This window comes from Lacerta agilis, chromosome 16 (assembly GCF_009819535.1).
Source record: "Lacerta agilis isolate rLacAgi1 chromosome 16, rLacAgi1.pri, whole genome shotgun sequence".
NCBI lineage: Eukaryota > Metazoa > Chordata > Lepidosauria > Squamata > Lacertidae > Lacerta > Lacerta agilis.
In genome coordinates, this window is record NC_046327.1 from 21127802 (window position 1) to 21143304 (window position 15503).

The window sequence follows — 15503 nt, forward strand, 5'->3', positions numbered from 1 at the left end:
TTGACTTCACCCCCCAAAGGCGCACACTCTTCCAAAGACAGACGGACGCCAACAACTTGGGTTCGAACCCCACGTGGGACGAAAGATTCCTGCGTTGCAGGGGGCTGGACTAGATGCCCCTCGTGGGTCCCCCTTCAAGTCTATGGCGAAGCAAGTGAACACAACCACTTGTCCTTTGCCATTGGGTTTGGGAGTCATCACCCCGCGAAGCTCCTCCTTCCTTCCTTCCTTCCCCAAGCCTCGACGCCTTGCTTTTCTGACCCGCCTCTCTTCACGTGCTCGGGCCGGAGGGTTGCTCAAGGGGGCTTCCTTTCCTCTCCCTCGCGATTAGTCGACACCCCCAACACCCCCCTCCTCCTCCTCCTCCGCCGCTCCCTCCCACGTCGTCCCAGAGAGTGGGCGCCAGGCGCGCGAGCCACCTTCCCCGCCAACCAGAGCCAGGCGCGCAAGCGAAGGGCTCGCGGCTCTTCCCCTCACGACTTCCTTCCACGGAAAAGAAGCCGCTCGGCGCCGCCGCCTCTTTCCCGCCCCTCACGCGCCTCGCTCGGGGTCTCTCGCACCGCCAGGAAAGCCCTGCATGCTGCAGAAGCAGCTGCCGCTGCTGGTGGCCAGGGCCAGAGCCCCGCTGCTTCTTCGCCTTGCCTCAGCGCGCACCTCCTTGGCGCGCTCGCCTGCCCAGCAGCAGCAGCAGCACCTCAGCCCAGACGCGCCGCGGACGGGAGAGGCGAGGCGAAGAGAGGGCGGCGGGCGAGGGCGCTCCGGACCGGCAGAGGGAACCATGAACAGCGCCAAAGGCGAGCAGGAGCACAGCCCCGCCGAGCCGAACCTGCAGGAGGAAGAGGTACCTGCTGGAGGGGAGGCGGGCGGGCCAAAGGCGCTGCCTCCCGGGCTTTCCCTTTCGGAGCGCAGGGGCGGCGTGCGTCATGGGCTTATCCGGGGAGCCTTGGGGAAAAGTTTTTGGGAACGGGGGGGAGCACTTCCAAGCAGGGCAGCCGTGGAGCTTTTGGGACACCCCCCTCCCTGCCAACCACCCACCCACCCACCAGCCCGTCCCTTAAAACGCATTGACACCGAAGCTGGTCGCTCCGTCCGCTTTCGGGGCTGGAGAGGTTGCGCAACGCTTGGAAAACGAAAGGCGCGCCGAAGGTTCCCCGAAGCAACTAAGTTTGACCTTAGTTTGAACGGTGACAGTGGGATGGTTGGTGGGGGGAAACATGGGAGGCAAACACTGTGTTTTCTCCTTCCTTCTCTTTTGTGGTCGTGCGCTTTCTCCCCATAACCTGGTTGCCCCCCGACTCCTTACAGTGAAACCGCGCTTTAAAAGCAAGAGTACTCCTTTAAAAAAAAAAAAAAAAAGCCAGGCGCTCTGATTAATAGATAACGTATCGAGCGCATTCTTTCCCGATGAGTTAAGATGCAGAGAACTTGTACTTGGGCAAATCTTAATTCAGAGCCACCTTGGGGAAAGGTCGTAGTCAAAAAAAGCAAAGCATGGCAAAACATGCAAATTAAGTTGGCGATGCGGTTTGGCAATATCGGTAATGGTTTAACTTAATAATAAAGCAGTGCGAGTGATTCCCAGCGTTCGAGATTGTTGTATTGTGTTGCCCATTTATGGTTCAACGGTATATGCTTACTCAGAAGCAAGCCCATACTGTTCAGTGGAAAACACTGTATATCTCATAGGATTGTATATTTCATAACGTAAGTAATTTATTTGAAATACTTGTGAGTTCTTGTAAGTTTGAGACACTAAGCCATGCTTTATGTCTTAACCACCACATTCCACTTATAGACTTGTCTACGGTTGAATATTACAACCTTATAATAGGTAGCCTGTGAATTTATAACGCCTATAGCATTTCCCTACACAGTCTTTTTTGCAGGGTGGTAAACAGTCAAAACTCAGTTAGGACCTTAGGCATTTTGTTGGAGGAAACTTTGCTTTTCCTTGAAGTAGACTAGTCCACAAAACCTTAGTGCCTGAATGATATTGTTAGTCCTTAAGGTGCCATAAGACTCTTCTGTGCTGTTGTTGTTTTGCTACACAGCTCTGAAATAAAGAAAGATTGTTACTCTTGAGCAGGGGTCAGCAAACTTTTTCAGCAGGGGTCCACTGTCCCTCAGACCTTGTGGGGGGGCCAGACTATATTTTGGAAATAAATAAATAAATAAAATGAATGAATTCATTTCCCCCACAAATAACCCAGATATGCATTTTAAATAAAAGCACACATTCTACTCATGTAAAAACACACTGATTCCTGGACTGTCCGCGGACCGGATTTAGAAGGCACTGGGTTGGATCCAGCCCCAGGGCCTTAGTTTGCCTACCCATGCTCTTGAGACTGGGAACCTGTTTGGGAAATAATTAAGGCAGTAAACTCCCCAGATTAACACTTCAAGCCTATTATGAAGTGCTGCTGATTCACAGATCCTAGAAGGATGAATGGTGGTTGCATGGAACAAAACACATTTTCTTAAAAGAAAAACATTTCCTTGTATCATGTATTCATTCTGCCTATCTGTGGGAATGATATTTATAGAAAAACGAATATGTACGTTTCTTCATCTATTACAATAAATAGGCTTCTAAGCATCAGTTCAGTTTGTTATAACGTGATAACTTGCCCCTGTAGCTAAGAATGAAAATTCTAATGTTTGCATTGTTTTTCAGGTTGCCGCCAAGTACTAACCAGATAGCGCTTGCGATCTGCAACATAAACCACTATGAAATATGTATATGTATGAACATTAATTACTATATTGATTAATTAATTTTTAGGCATGGTTTGGACAAACTTTGAAAATTTTGTATTAGTAGAAGTTCCCTTTTGGGAACTCCTACAGTGTGCTTTTAAACTCAGCATAAGCTTGCCTTGTATAGCAGCTGTGATGTTTTTTAACTGGGTTGGTGATTGAGACTCTTCATTGCCTATCCCCATAGTTGAAGGAAGAATTTTTAATGATTTAATAATCTTGTTAGCGGTGAAATCTGTTGGTGGCTCGGAAAATATTTATGGTGTTGTCCTGTGATGATGTGCGATGAGATATTGTAACAACGCATTCATACATGGCTTTGATGCTGTGTCTGGTCTCAGCCTTTGGATGTGCTTGGCTCCTGAAGCCCCAATGGAGAGCATTTTCAGTGGGTTTGGGGGCAAAGAAGTTATTGGTGCTGCACTACCTAAGCATTTTCCTCGTCCCTATCATTTCACCATTGGCAGCAAATAAGTAATGAATGGGAAGCTGAGGATGGAAGGAGAAAATGGGAGTCCACAGGCACTTCTGTTGCATTCACCTACCACCTGTTTGCCATTTGTTTGGTGGTATTTGTTTTCTAAGGACCTTTTAATAGTGTTGGGCATGGGCAGAGGATTACATTAACTTCTGACCCTGTTCCAACCTTACAGTTTATGGTTTGTTTATATAAACGTCACTTAAATCTTGGCAACCTCACATCTCTTAGAGATCTGTGCTACCATAGATAAACCATTTGGAGGTAGTGCTGACATCAGTGCCTCTTTACAGCGGAAGCCTCAAACAAAGAACAAGTCCTTATCTCAAAGAGCTTTCAGCCTAAAGTTTGATGGCAACTGCGCAGCAGGTTAGCAGCGCTTCTGAAACAGATAACTGTTCAGTGCACTGTATCACTTTGTGGATTTTATACTTCGGTGTTTTAAATTCACTTTTACTTAACTTTGTATGTAGAGAAATGGCTTTCTGATGTCAGACTATGGTAAATGGGCAGTTTGGGAAAATGAAGTCTGTGAAAGTGAAAATTGGAATGTACAGCTGATGAAAGACCATATTTCCACTAATTAACTCATCTTTCACTTGTACACACCAGCTTGTTTCATTCATTTATTTGCATTCTTCCATTATCCCACTGTTTCTGCGCAATAAGGTGCACACATTTGCTACCATTAGTTTATTAAAATATATATTTTATGCAGAGTTTAATTAGTTTATGTCCTTGGGCTAGGGAAATGTAAAAAGTCTGTGAGCTGGATTGCTACTTCCACTAAATACAGGGAATGGAAGTGGAGGACCAGAGTACATGTAACATGGGAGGTCTGTGATCGGATATCCCAATATATTTTTCTTTACTTCGAAACTTCGAGGGTGCGTGTGTTCCTAGTGTGATCTGGGAAATTGTACTGGTAGCATTTAACCCTTCCCCAGTATCATTTTGTCAATGTAAACCCCATCGCTCAAACTATTGAGCCAAATTGTGGGAGAAGACCTCTTGTGACTGCCTGTTCCCCCCAATAGGGTAATAGCATCTCTGTGTGGTTAAATTGAAGGGTTAAACACACCTTTCCTAGTGGTTCCCAACCTTTTTTTGGCTACGCCCCACCTAAGCATCTCTAAAATCCTGATGACCCCCCCCCCCCGTGACATATAATTCTTACTATTCAAAAAGCAAACTCCTGCTCATGTGGAGGAAGCCTAAAAGGCCATTAATTTGGTCTAAACTAGCTTCCAAATTCCCCCCTTAAAAATCATATTGCACCCCTGTGGGGCGCAATCAAATGAAGAACCCTCCCCAATAAGGAGCAGCTGCTTTGAATTAAACGAAAAGTATAGCAAATCTTCCTCATCTCTTCTACTGTACTTTGGCTCTTTGTACTTTGGTGCAATTTTATTTTATTTTTAAACTAGGACAACTTAGTAAGTTCATGGCTAAGATGTGAGTCCAGGTTTCCAACTCCAGATCCTACCTCTCTTTGCCAAGCCAAATGTCCCTCATAACCTCCAGCATCGCTTAACAAACTGAGGAACCTTCAGGGCTGTTGCTGGCATCTGTCTTGGTCATGTCTTGCAGTTGGGCTGATAAACTGTGTGTAGAGTTGCCAGAAGAGACGTGCCGTCAGAACAGTGCATGTTGAGCGGAGAATAGGGGATTGGCGCCATAAGAACCTTTCATCAAGCCTTATGATTTAAAATAGAGCAGTTGTTGTTCTAGCAGCTGAGAAAGAGACCAGACATTTCTAATAACTGTGATAAGAAATGGAGAGTTTGCCTGAAATGATGTTTTCTAACCAACGTGTAGTTGGTGCCTGAAACATCGCTGTTAAGGACTGTTTCTCACGTCATTGCAAACTGAACTCCCTTCTGATGGAAGGACCAGGTCTTGTTGTGATGATAGCTAGGTATGCTGAGTCAATACAGTACTGTACGTAGCAATTTTACCACGTAGTATGGTCTTTTTGTTTATTAAAAACACGAGTTACCATCTGAATTACTGGTATAAGTTTTTACTGCTCTGCGGTTGTCTGCCAGATGGTAAGGCTCTCTTGAGTTGGTTGTTGCTGGATGTAGAGCAAAAATGACAGTGGCGTTCCCCTGAGCTGGGTGGCAAACGTTCAAGTATATTCTTCTTCAGGTATTGCTAATCTTCCGTATCTTTTCTTGGGGGCATATCAGTTTTTGTTATTTCCAAGTTCTGTTGCCGTTTGAAGTGACTTTACCTTTCTGAGTTGCAATTTAGAAGATTTTTGTGTGCGAGTGCCTGTGCTTAAGTCCCCCCCCCCCCAAGATATCAGTCTCGGTGTGTCTGAAGTTGTAATTTTAGCAAGTGTAGATATGAGTGTCATAGGACAGATCTTTACTGTACATTGTAAGCGCATCCAGCACACATTTTGCAGCTTGTTAAGAGTGCTTAGAATTGTATATCTGTGTGTGTGGGGGGGGGAATACAGTTCCCAGGATTCTTTGGGGGGTAATTATGTGCCTTAAATGTGCATTTGATGTGCTTTAAATATATTGTGTGTTCATATTTCATCTTGCTATTTATATTGTTTCATAAACAGTGGTAGTTTTCAGTTTTTGATTTGGCTTTGAAAAACTCTGCTGTGGAGCTAGTTTACACATGGGCATGAGCAATCTAATTGAATCCAGATTGTGAATACAGTGGTACCTTGGTACTCGAACAGCTTGGCTTCAGAATGCCACAAACCCGGAAGTGAGTGTTCCAGCTTGCAAATGTTTTTCGGAAGCTGAACGTCCGATGCGGCTTCTGTGGCTTCCGATTGAGTGCAGGAAGCTCCTGCAGCCAATCGGAAGCTGTGCCTTGGTTTCCAAACGGTTTCAGGAGTCAAACGGACTCCCGGATTGGATTAAGTTCGAGAACCAAGCTACCACTGTAATGTATGGTTACACAGTGCAGTAAGGAACCTAGCTATGGAGATCCATGTGCATATCTTCTTGGCTGGATCAGAAAGCTTTGGAATGAAGCGGGTGCACATTTCAGACAGCTAGTCTAGGTCAATGTAGGATTTGCATTCAGGACCTTCACATTCTCTGTAGGTCTTGTTGACTTTTTTTTAAAGTAGGCAATCCACTTTTTTTAAAAAAAAGTCAACAAGACCTACAGAGTTCCAGATGTGGATTTGACAGCAATCTAAAATGGTGATGATAATGCAATCATCCTATCTCTGCTGCGTTAATTAACACCTGCCCATGGGGCGTGAAACCATTGTCTTGAATCAAGCTTAAACAAAAAGAATCAAACCTCTTGATAAGTTCTGGATGATTTGTGTTTATCACCAATTAATCTTGTTGTGAAAGGTCACATTATTTACCTTCTGTATATACAGTATATTACATAGAATTATTGCAAGCTGTACTATTCACATTTCATAGCCATTTGACCTCCCTGTTTTTCTGTTTATACCTCTGTAATATATGCATGCATGTATACCCTTTCTCCCCTGGGCAATAGGAGGATTATCTTTCATGCATCGGATGAAATGAACTCTGTTCATGAGAGCTTGTTCTCAGACTCTTCCTTCCCCTTTAGATGCCTTTTCCTTCTTTTCAGCTCATTGCTTAACAACAGTATCTTCGTGAACATACATTTTAGTATTGATTTAACCATTGCAATTTTTTTAAAAAATATTTACAGTCTCCCATTCATCTAATACCAGATAGGATACAAAACATAAATTAAAAAGCACACAACAATAAAAACCCACCATTCAAAATTCACAAAAGCAGTTAAAAGCAACAGGTCAGGCTAAACAGCCATTAAAATACCTGGGCAAATAATTGAGTTTAAACCTGGCACTGGAATGATAACGAAGGCAGCACTAATTGCACCTGTGAGTGAAGAGCATTCCATATTCCCGGTGCCACCACCAAAAAGGCTGTATTCCTCACCATGGGCTTCCCGCACCAGTCAAATGCAGAGAAAAAGCCTTTTAAGACATCACAGTGTACAGGCAGCTTAGCATAAGGGAAAGGTGTTCCTTCAGGTATTTTCATCCCAAGCCTTTTAGGGCTTTAGATGCATGTGCCAGCACTTTGAATTGGATTTGGAAGAGAATAGAATCAGTATGATAAGATTCTACCCAGCTGCACCATTTGAACACTTCCAGGTGGTCTTTAGTGGCATCCCCATGTACAGTGCATTGCAGCAATTCCCTTGGGAGGTTACTAGAATGTGGGTCACTGTGACCAAACTGTTCACTGTCAAGGAGCAGCTGCAGCTGGCAAAGCAGCGCAACTCTGGGAAAAAGCACTCTGTGCCACTGAGGCCACCTGTGTTAATGGTGACAATGCTGCATACAGGACACGGCGTACCTTTTCCTTTAAGGTGAGTACAACCCTATCTGGAAAAAGCTGCCTGCCTGATTGCCCAGACAAGAGAACCACTTACTCCTTCTCATGATTCATCGTCAGTTTATTGGCTTTCATCCAGCCCATCACCAAATACAAACCCTAGTTCAGGAACCACATAGCTTCACTTGACAGATGGAAATAGAGTTAGGTTTCATCTGCATCATTAGTGGTTTTGTTCAAGGCTCCAGAAGCCTTGCTTCTGGCAAGGGACACATTTCCCCCCTTTCCTACTCTCCTGAAATCTTCCACAACTGCGCTGCTTGGTGCTAAACAGCTCAGGATTGGTGCTGGCTCACAGCCCCTGAATCCGAGCGCTTTATTGTTGAACAGTAGGGTAGGAGTTCCCAAACTGTGGTCTAAAGGATCATTGCTTCGCACAGGTGACTTTCAGCATGTCTGTGAAGAACACTTACCATTTGAATTCTGTGGAATTCAAACTGCAGTACAATATAACGCATACAATGTAAGAAATCAAGAAAGCAATAAAAATATGATTGAAAGTCACACAACTTCTAGCACAGCACATTACAATTGCTGCAGCAGGCTCAAGAATAATTAAGTGGTCTGCTAAGACCATCAGCAATTTTCAGGTGGTCCATGGAAGGAAAAGTCCCACTGCAGTAGCAGGAGAAGTATAGTATGGGGAAGAGAGGAGGTTTTTTTTTTTAAAAAAAATTGGTGCACATCATTCCCGTGACTCTTAATGTTCAATTTCTAGGATACTGTTATAGCAGGAGTAGGGGACCTTTTTGACTCCATAGGCCAAATCCTTATCAGGGTCTGCCTTGTGGGCCAAATTTGGCAAGTGTGTGTGTGTGGGGGGGGGAGGTATGATCCTGCTTAGTGTTGGGTTTGGTTGTATGAGAGAACTCTCACATTCTCCTGGACCAAGCAAATTCACTTTCCCTTCACATCAGCTGAGGCCCCCCCTGTGTACCTGAAGGAGTGTCCCCACCCACATTGTTCAGCCCAGACATGGAGGTCCAGTTCTGAGGGACTTCTGGCGGTTCCCTCACTGCGAGAAATAAAGTTACAGAGAACCAGGCAAAGGGCCTTCTTGGTAGTTGTGCCGCCCTGTGGAACACATTCTCATCAGATGTCATCATTCCCTATAACAGTGCGTATCAACTTGGAAATGAAATGGAACATCTCTGAAACCAGATAATGGTTTCTACTCCATTGAAGGCTCTGCTGTTGAATGCTAGATAGGTGATATTTTAAATTTAAAAACCCAGTCATCTCAGAATCTTACCTGCTCTGGCTTTGGGACATTGAAGTGAGATGTTATAATTCATCAGAATGGCTACTGGGTTTGAGATTTAAGAGTCTTAAGAATTTTAATAATAATAATAATAATAATAATAATGATGTGCAAAGCAGGGGGATGGGTTGAGTTATGTTCTGTTGCAGGGGCTGTTACAAAGATGAATGGAACAAGCAACATTATATCAACGTACTGGTCATCTGTTTAACTGAGGTATATGTTTGTGTTTTGGTGCCTGTACAATTTTGAAACTGTTTATGGACATGTATATAAATCAGTTCATTTCTCGAATGGTGGTTATGCGTAAATGTGACCAACATGATTCCTATATTCTTGAAGCTGAGAAATTATGTATGGAAATTCATCCATCTGAGTTTGAACACTAAAAACAACAACAACCTCGCCTTGCTCTTATAACTTCAGCACAGGCCTGTAAAATTGCTGCGTGCCTCTGAATGGGAGAAAGTTTGATAAGTCGGACTAGTATCAGTCCTCCCTACCCCATCAATTAACATGCCAAAAATTGCCAACATAGATCAGGCATGGGCAATTTGGGGAAGTGTTTTCTTTTTTCAAAGCCTAGAAATATTGTATGCTTTTTTTGCAGTGCTGCACCAATCTGAAATATGTTCCAGATTTGGATCATAGGGCACAGGGATAGTGAAAAGGAGGGAAAATTGCATTACTACTTCACTAGATATAATTGTTCATTTAAGCATGGCGGTTGGCATTGTGGATTTTAGTGTCCGTCCGCCCCCCCCCCCACTGCAGTAGGACTTCTGGAGGTCAGTATTGTTACTATTTTTTGTAAGGCCTCTGACTGTGATAAATGGTGGTTGAGCCCACATTTTGGTGAGGAAAATACCGTAGCATGAAGATCTTTTGAGTTAAGACTTTCAGGCCCCAAATGCTTCACTTTAGTGATGTTTACATGATTCTGTATGTGTCTGTTGGGAAGCAAGCCCCACTGAGTTCAGTGGACTTTTACTCCCTAGGAAGTGACAATATGACAAACTACGAAATGGCTTGTCTGAGCTGTGCAGAGAGCAGGAGAGAGGCATCTTCATGATGGCACCATGGTTAAGATAGGCTGCTGTGACATGTGAATGAGGCAACTTCATATGTACATTTGAATTGGCTATGAGGGGTGTCATTGTACCTCCACGAAAAGTGAAGTGGCTGATTTGGGTTTCAGGTCTTGGGTTACTGTTACAGAAGACAGGGTGGAAAATTGACACACCAGTCTGGTGAGATACGCTCCTCAAGGCGCATTGAAATGAATGGGAGCAGCTCAAAATCTAGCAAGAATGCTATTAGCTGCAAGATATAGCTTGGTGTGTATGTGCAGTGCTGAAAGCTCCAACTTAAAAGACCCAACAGACTGCTTTATTTTTTATTACATAATAGAGCTATAATTTTAAAATAGGGTTGTTAATGACTCTTTGGTTTTGGCAGAGCTGCAGATCTGAATGTTCAAAGCTAGGAAGTAATAGAAGCATGTCAGTGACTTAAAACTCCGTAAGAATCTTCCACTTGTGGAACCAATAAATCATAAAGAAACGTGTGTTTTATTGCAATGGTAATGTGTTAATCCCGTGACTAGATTTTTAATGACAGACCTAGCGTTGCCATGCATCCGGAATTTCCTGGAAATAGCTGGGATTTGGCCATAAGAAACAATGTCTGGAATTTCACTTTTTGAAATATGGCAACCCTAGACAAATTGGTGAATTCAAGGTCTTTAAGAGATAATTTCTGTGTAGTTGGGAAACTGTATGCTTTCATTTTTGTGGAACTCTATACCCAGCTAAGCAAGGGACGCAGGTGGCGCTGTGGGTTAAACCACAGAGCCTAGGGCTTGCCGATCAGAAGGTCGGCGGTTCGAATCCCTGCGGCGGGGTGAGCTCCCATTGCTCGGTCCCAGCTCCTGCCCACCTAGCAGTTTGAAAGCACCTCAAAGTACAAGTAGATAAATAGGTACTGCTCCGGCAGGAAGGTAAACGGCGTTTCCGTGCGCTGCTCTGGATTGCCAGAAGCGGCTTAGTCATTCTGGCCACATGACCCGGAAGTTGTACGCCGGCTCCCTCGGCCAGTAAAGCGAGATGAGCACCGCAACCCCAGAGTCGGACACGACTGGACCTAATGGTCAGGGGTCCCTTTACCTTTACCTATACCCAGCTAACTATTGGGAAAAACATATTTATTATGTTTGTTGTTATTTTAATGCCTTAAAATTACCTTGATGGGCCATGCACTTTACATTTAAACCTTATGGGGTGCTATGGAAACGTGATTCCACATGTGTGCTTTTCTTCTGCATCTATGTTCCAAAGAGTTGATGCTTTTCTTGGTCAAACCTATAGATGGAAGGAGTTCATATAATGGAAAGCCCATATAAGATCAGTGTACACAGTTGGGTCTGATGATGAGCATTTACTGTTCCTAACCCAAATCCTGCGGAAAGCCATCTAATTCAGATTTTAATTTTATCCTGATTTGTTTTTGAGAGGTGATTTAATTATTGTTTGATTTTATATCATTGTTTATATTTGATCAAAAATTAAAAAAAAATTCTTCCAGTAGCACCTTAAGAGACCAACTACGGTAAGTTTGTTCTTGGTATGAGCTTTCGTGTGCATGCACACTTCTTCAGATACTTGAGATTCTTTATATTTGATGTTAGCCATCCTGAGCCCGGTCTCGGCCGGGGAGGGCGGGATACAAATAAAAGTTTAATAAAAAAAGGTTTACTATTCAGTTAATTAAAAAAAATGAACTGGCTTGGTTGGTAGTAATCTGGGCTCTAGATGGCATTAGATTACTTCTCTAGTTGGTATGTATTGCTGTTGAATGATAAGCTAATGCTGCAGGTTAACAAAATTCCAGAGATAAGACGTAAGCTTCCCCTCTGAACCCAAAGAAATCTGAAAGTTTGCTTTGCACTTGCCATGTTTATTGAAGTTTTCATTTACTTTGGATGGTTGCAGAGGAAACAGCCATTGGCCAGGAATCCCAAATCAGAAACATTTAATGGTTTACACAGGGTGACTTTTTCAAGCTGCAGAACAGCAGATAGTACTTTAGCAAGGACTTGTGTATCTTTTTTTTTGCCACGCAGTAGAAATAATCTAATCTAAATAAGTTTCATTCTACCCAGTCTCTTTGGTAGACAAAAATCAGTTAAAAGATCCATAACTACTTCAATGGTTGTGCTGTATATGAAATAGACTAGGATGTTCCTAACGGAAGGTGACCAGTAGGAGATCTGTCAGACCTCCTCATCCTCTTTCTGCTCTAAAACGAGGCTGTTTCACCATTGAGCATTTAACTTTTGGGTTAGTGATAGATATAAATATGTTATGATGCTGTATAAAATGAGTATAATCTCTGTATTGGAGAAGGAGGAGCTGAGCCTAAATGGACTGTAGCTTGCCTCTTAAGAGTGTGCCTAGTGAGATATGGCTGAGGTGAGATTTGAACTGGAGGATTTCTGGCTCACACCCTTAGGCTGCAATCCTACACTTTCCTGTGAGTAAGTCTCATTTACATCAGAGGGGCAATGAACGCAACGGAGCTTACCTATATACCCGAGTATAAGCCGACCCGAATATAAACCGAGGCACCTAATTTTCTTACAAAAACCTGGGAAAGCTTATTGACTCGAGTATAAGCCGGTTCACCTTTGCCGCTGTGGAGGAGGAGGAGGAGGAGGAACGAGCAGCCCGAAAGCAGCCCTTTGGGCTGCTCCTTCCTCTTCTTCCTTTGCCAAGTTTTCATTTATGCGAGCAGTTCAGGAATGGAACAAGCTGCCTGGGGAGAGTAAAGAACCGCCGTTCTTGTACACTTCTTAAGGAATGGTTGACTGGGGAGAGCGGGTGGCGTCACGAGCGGAGAGAAAGGGCTTCTGTCTCGCCGCCCCCACGGCCCGCCTCACTTGAGTATAAGCGGAGGGCAGCTTTTTCAGCACAAAAAATGTGCTGAAAAACTAGGCTTATACTCAAGTATATAAGTACTTCTGAGCAGATATGTGTAGGATTTTATCCCATGTCGCTCCACCACCATGAATAAAATACAGGTGGCTTCTCTAAGTGGAAGTTCATTCGCTCCGTGTATTTTAATTTTTAGAATAAAAGCAGCTCGGAAAAGTATTTGTAACATAAGTTTATCTCTTGTTTATAAAGTAAATTTATCACTTGAAACAGCTCCAAGTTTCCAAAGGCTTGTTGTACATTCTGAGAAGGTATGCTAATCCACAGCAAAAACAAGAGGGAAAACATGAAGGGGGCAGTTCAGAAGATGGGAGATTAACCCCCCCCCCACACACAATGTCTTGAAGCTGTTTAGAGTGAACAGAAAAACAGAAAGTGAACAGAAAAAAATTCTGAAAATATTCTGGAGAAGCAACTGCAAAATTAAAATAAAATTAATATCTATTCTGTATTTCACTGTTACATTGCAAGTATAATATCCATACCTGTCTGTGTTTTCATATTTGTACAATGATTTTTTTAAATATTCAAAAAATTTACTCCAATCTGCTTGAACCCTTTGATCGTTTTGGTTCCTTATTCTCCCGGTTAGTTTTGCCAATTCTACATATTCCAATAGTTTTATTCTCCATTCCTCAATCGTTGGTAAGTCTGTTGTTTTCCATTTTTGTGCTAATAAGATTCTGGCTGCGGTGGTTGCATATAAGAATAATCTCTGGTCATTCCTCAGGATTTCCTTTCCCACTAACCCCAACAAGAAAGCTTCTGGTAATTTCGGAAATGTATATTGTAACATCCTGGGATTTAGCTCCTGACATGCAATGTCCTTCCAGTGCCTTTCTTTTGGCTTAAATGATCATAGATACCATAAATAGGATGGCAGGTGGGGAAGGCTATAAACCTATACCACATTGGAGAGTGGCCCCATTGAACTCATTGGGACTGACTGTTAAGTAGACATGCACAGAACTGTGCTGTTAATCTACCACTTTCTCCCCCACCCCTTGGTTTGTGGACAAATACTGTAAATAGAATGGGGGCTAGTTAAATTTTTAGAGGGGCATGTGCATGTATTGAAAAAGAGACTTAAATGTAGTCTGAAATCTGGCCCCTTGTGGTAGTATTTCAGTTGTGTCATGATGACTTCTTAAAAATCTACCAAGACTGTGGAGGTTCCCCCTCCTCTTTCCCCTTTTTTCTGGTACCCGTCTGTCTTGAGATACAATGGAGTGTTAAAAAGGTAAAGGGACCCCTGACCATTAGGTCCAGTCGTGTCTGACTCTGGGGTTGCGGCGCTCATCTCGCTTTACTGGCCGAGGGAGCCAGCGTACAGCTTCCAGGTCATGTGGCCAGCATGACAAAGCTGCTTCTGGCGAACCAGAGCAGCGCATGGAAATGCCGTTTACCTTCCCACCGGAGCGGTACCTATTGTATCTACTTGCACTTTTGACGTGCTTTCAAACTGCTAGGTGGGCAGGAGCAGGGACCGAGCAACGGGAGCTCACCCCATCGCGGGGATTCGAACCACTGACCTTCTGATCAGCAAGCCCTAGGCTCTGTGGTTTAACCCACAGCACCACCCGTGTTACTGACTGGCTAAACCAGGTGAGGGTAGTCGATGGGTCTCAACCCCTTGATGAGTTAGGGACTTCCCCTGTGTGTGAAGACAGTCTCCAGTGGATTGAGGAGACTAGATCAGTAGTGGGTCAAATGGTCAAGAAGACAGTTTCAGCACGTGCTGTAGAGGGATCCAATAATTACTAAACAAACAATTAAGAAAAATATATTTTAAAGCTCATACTAATAAAATAGTTCCATAAAACTCAACTTCAGAGCAGTCTAATCATATCAATACATGTCAGAATATCCATATAATTAAAAAACAAGATACCTCCTTTGAATTCTATAAATTGAAATTAATATGATGGAAATGGAAACTGATTTTTGACCTTCTTTTCGTGTCCATTTCCCGGTCCTTGAATAAGCCAAGAATACATTTCCCCCCTCACCCACCCCCTTTAAAATTTTCCAAACCCTACAAAGTCAAGAACTGGGAATAATTGTTTTTAAAACTTGGATGATTGTTTGGGTACCAGACATCTGTAGCCTTGGTGACGATATGGTTGAGACCCAGAAACGAGGCTTGTGATGATGACATTATGTTGGAGGGCCTGTTAAGGTCCTTGGCTGAAGGTTTTTGTTTGCTTCAAGTGGGCTTGTGGGATTCCAGCAACCATAAACAGAGCCTGATAATCTAAACCAAGGCGGGGGGGAGGTACAAGCCCTCCGTTAATGGAGTTCGTTTTTATGTGGACTTGTTCCAAGAGAGACGGAATGTACCCTACTTGAAAAAAGCAGTGACACACAGAGAGCTATTTGCCTCTGCTGTTTTGGTATGTTGTATGTTGTTTAGCTGTTGTGGTAAAATTGCATTTTCCTCAAGGAGAAGGAAGACTGCAGTCTTAAATTATTGGAAACCCATGTTGCTTGCCAACATTTCCTTTTAAAATTTTGGAGACTTTTATCTTTCACTCCCTTCGACCCCAAGCATACATTTTCTATCATGTTCTAGATGTAATACTGAAGCTGAGGCTCCAGTACTTTGGCCACCTCATGAGAAGAGA

The 15503-nt window shown here is 43.4% G+C and overlaps 1 protein-coding gene across 4 annotated transcripts in view; it reads left to right on the plus strand.

Annotated features, from left to right (window-relative positions):
* The first annotated feature begins 365 nt into the window (after positions 1-365).
* Positions 366-15503, plus strand: part of RBPMS (RNA binding protein, mRNA processing factor) — a 78366-nt gene continuing 63228 nt past the window's right edge. For 2 of the 4 annotated variants that reach the window (XR_004428003.1, XM_033172799.1), the window contains exon 1: positions 563-841. Coding sequence is in view for 2 of the 4 variants with exons in the window: in XM_033172799.1 (XP_033028690.1) it covers positions 578-841 (264 nt within the window). In the remaining 2 variants the exon portion in view is untranslated. Of the gene's footprint in view, positions 842-15503 lie in introns of all 4 variants that reach the window. The other 2 variants (XM_033172800.1, XR_004428004.1) reach the window with 2 other exon arrangements.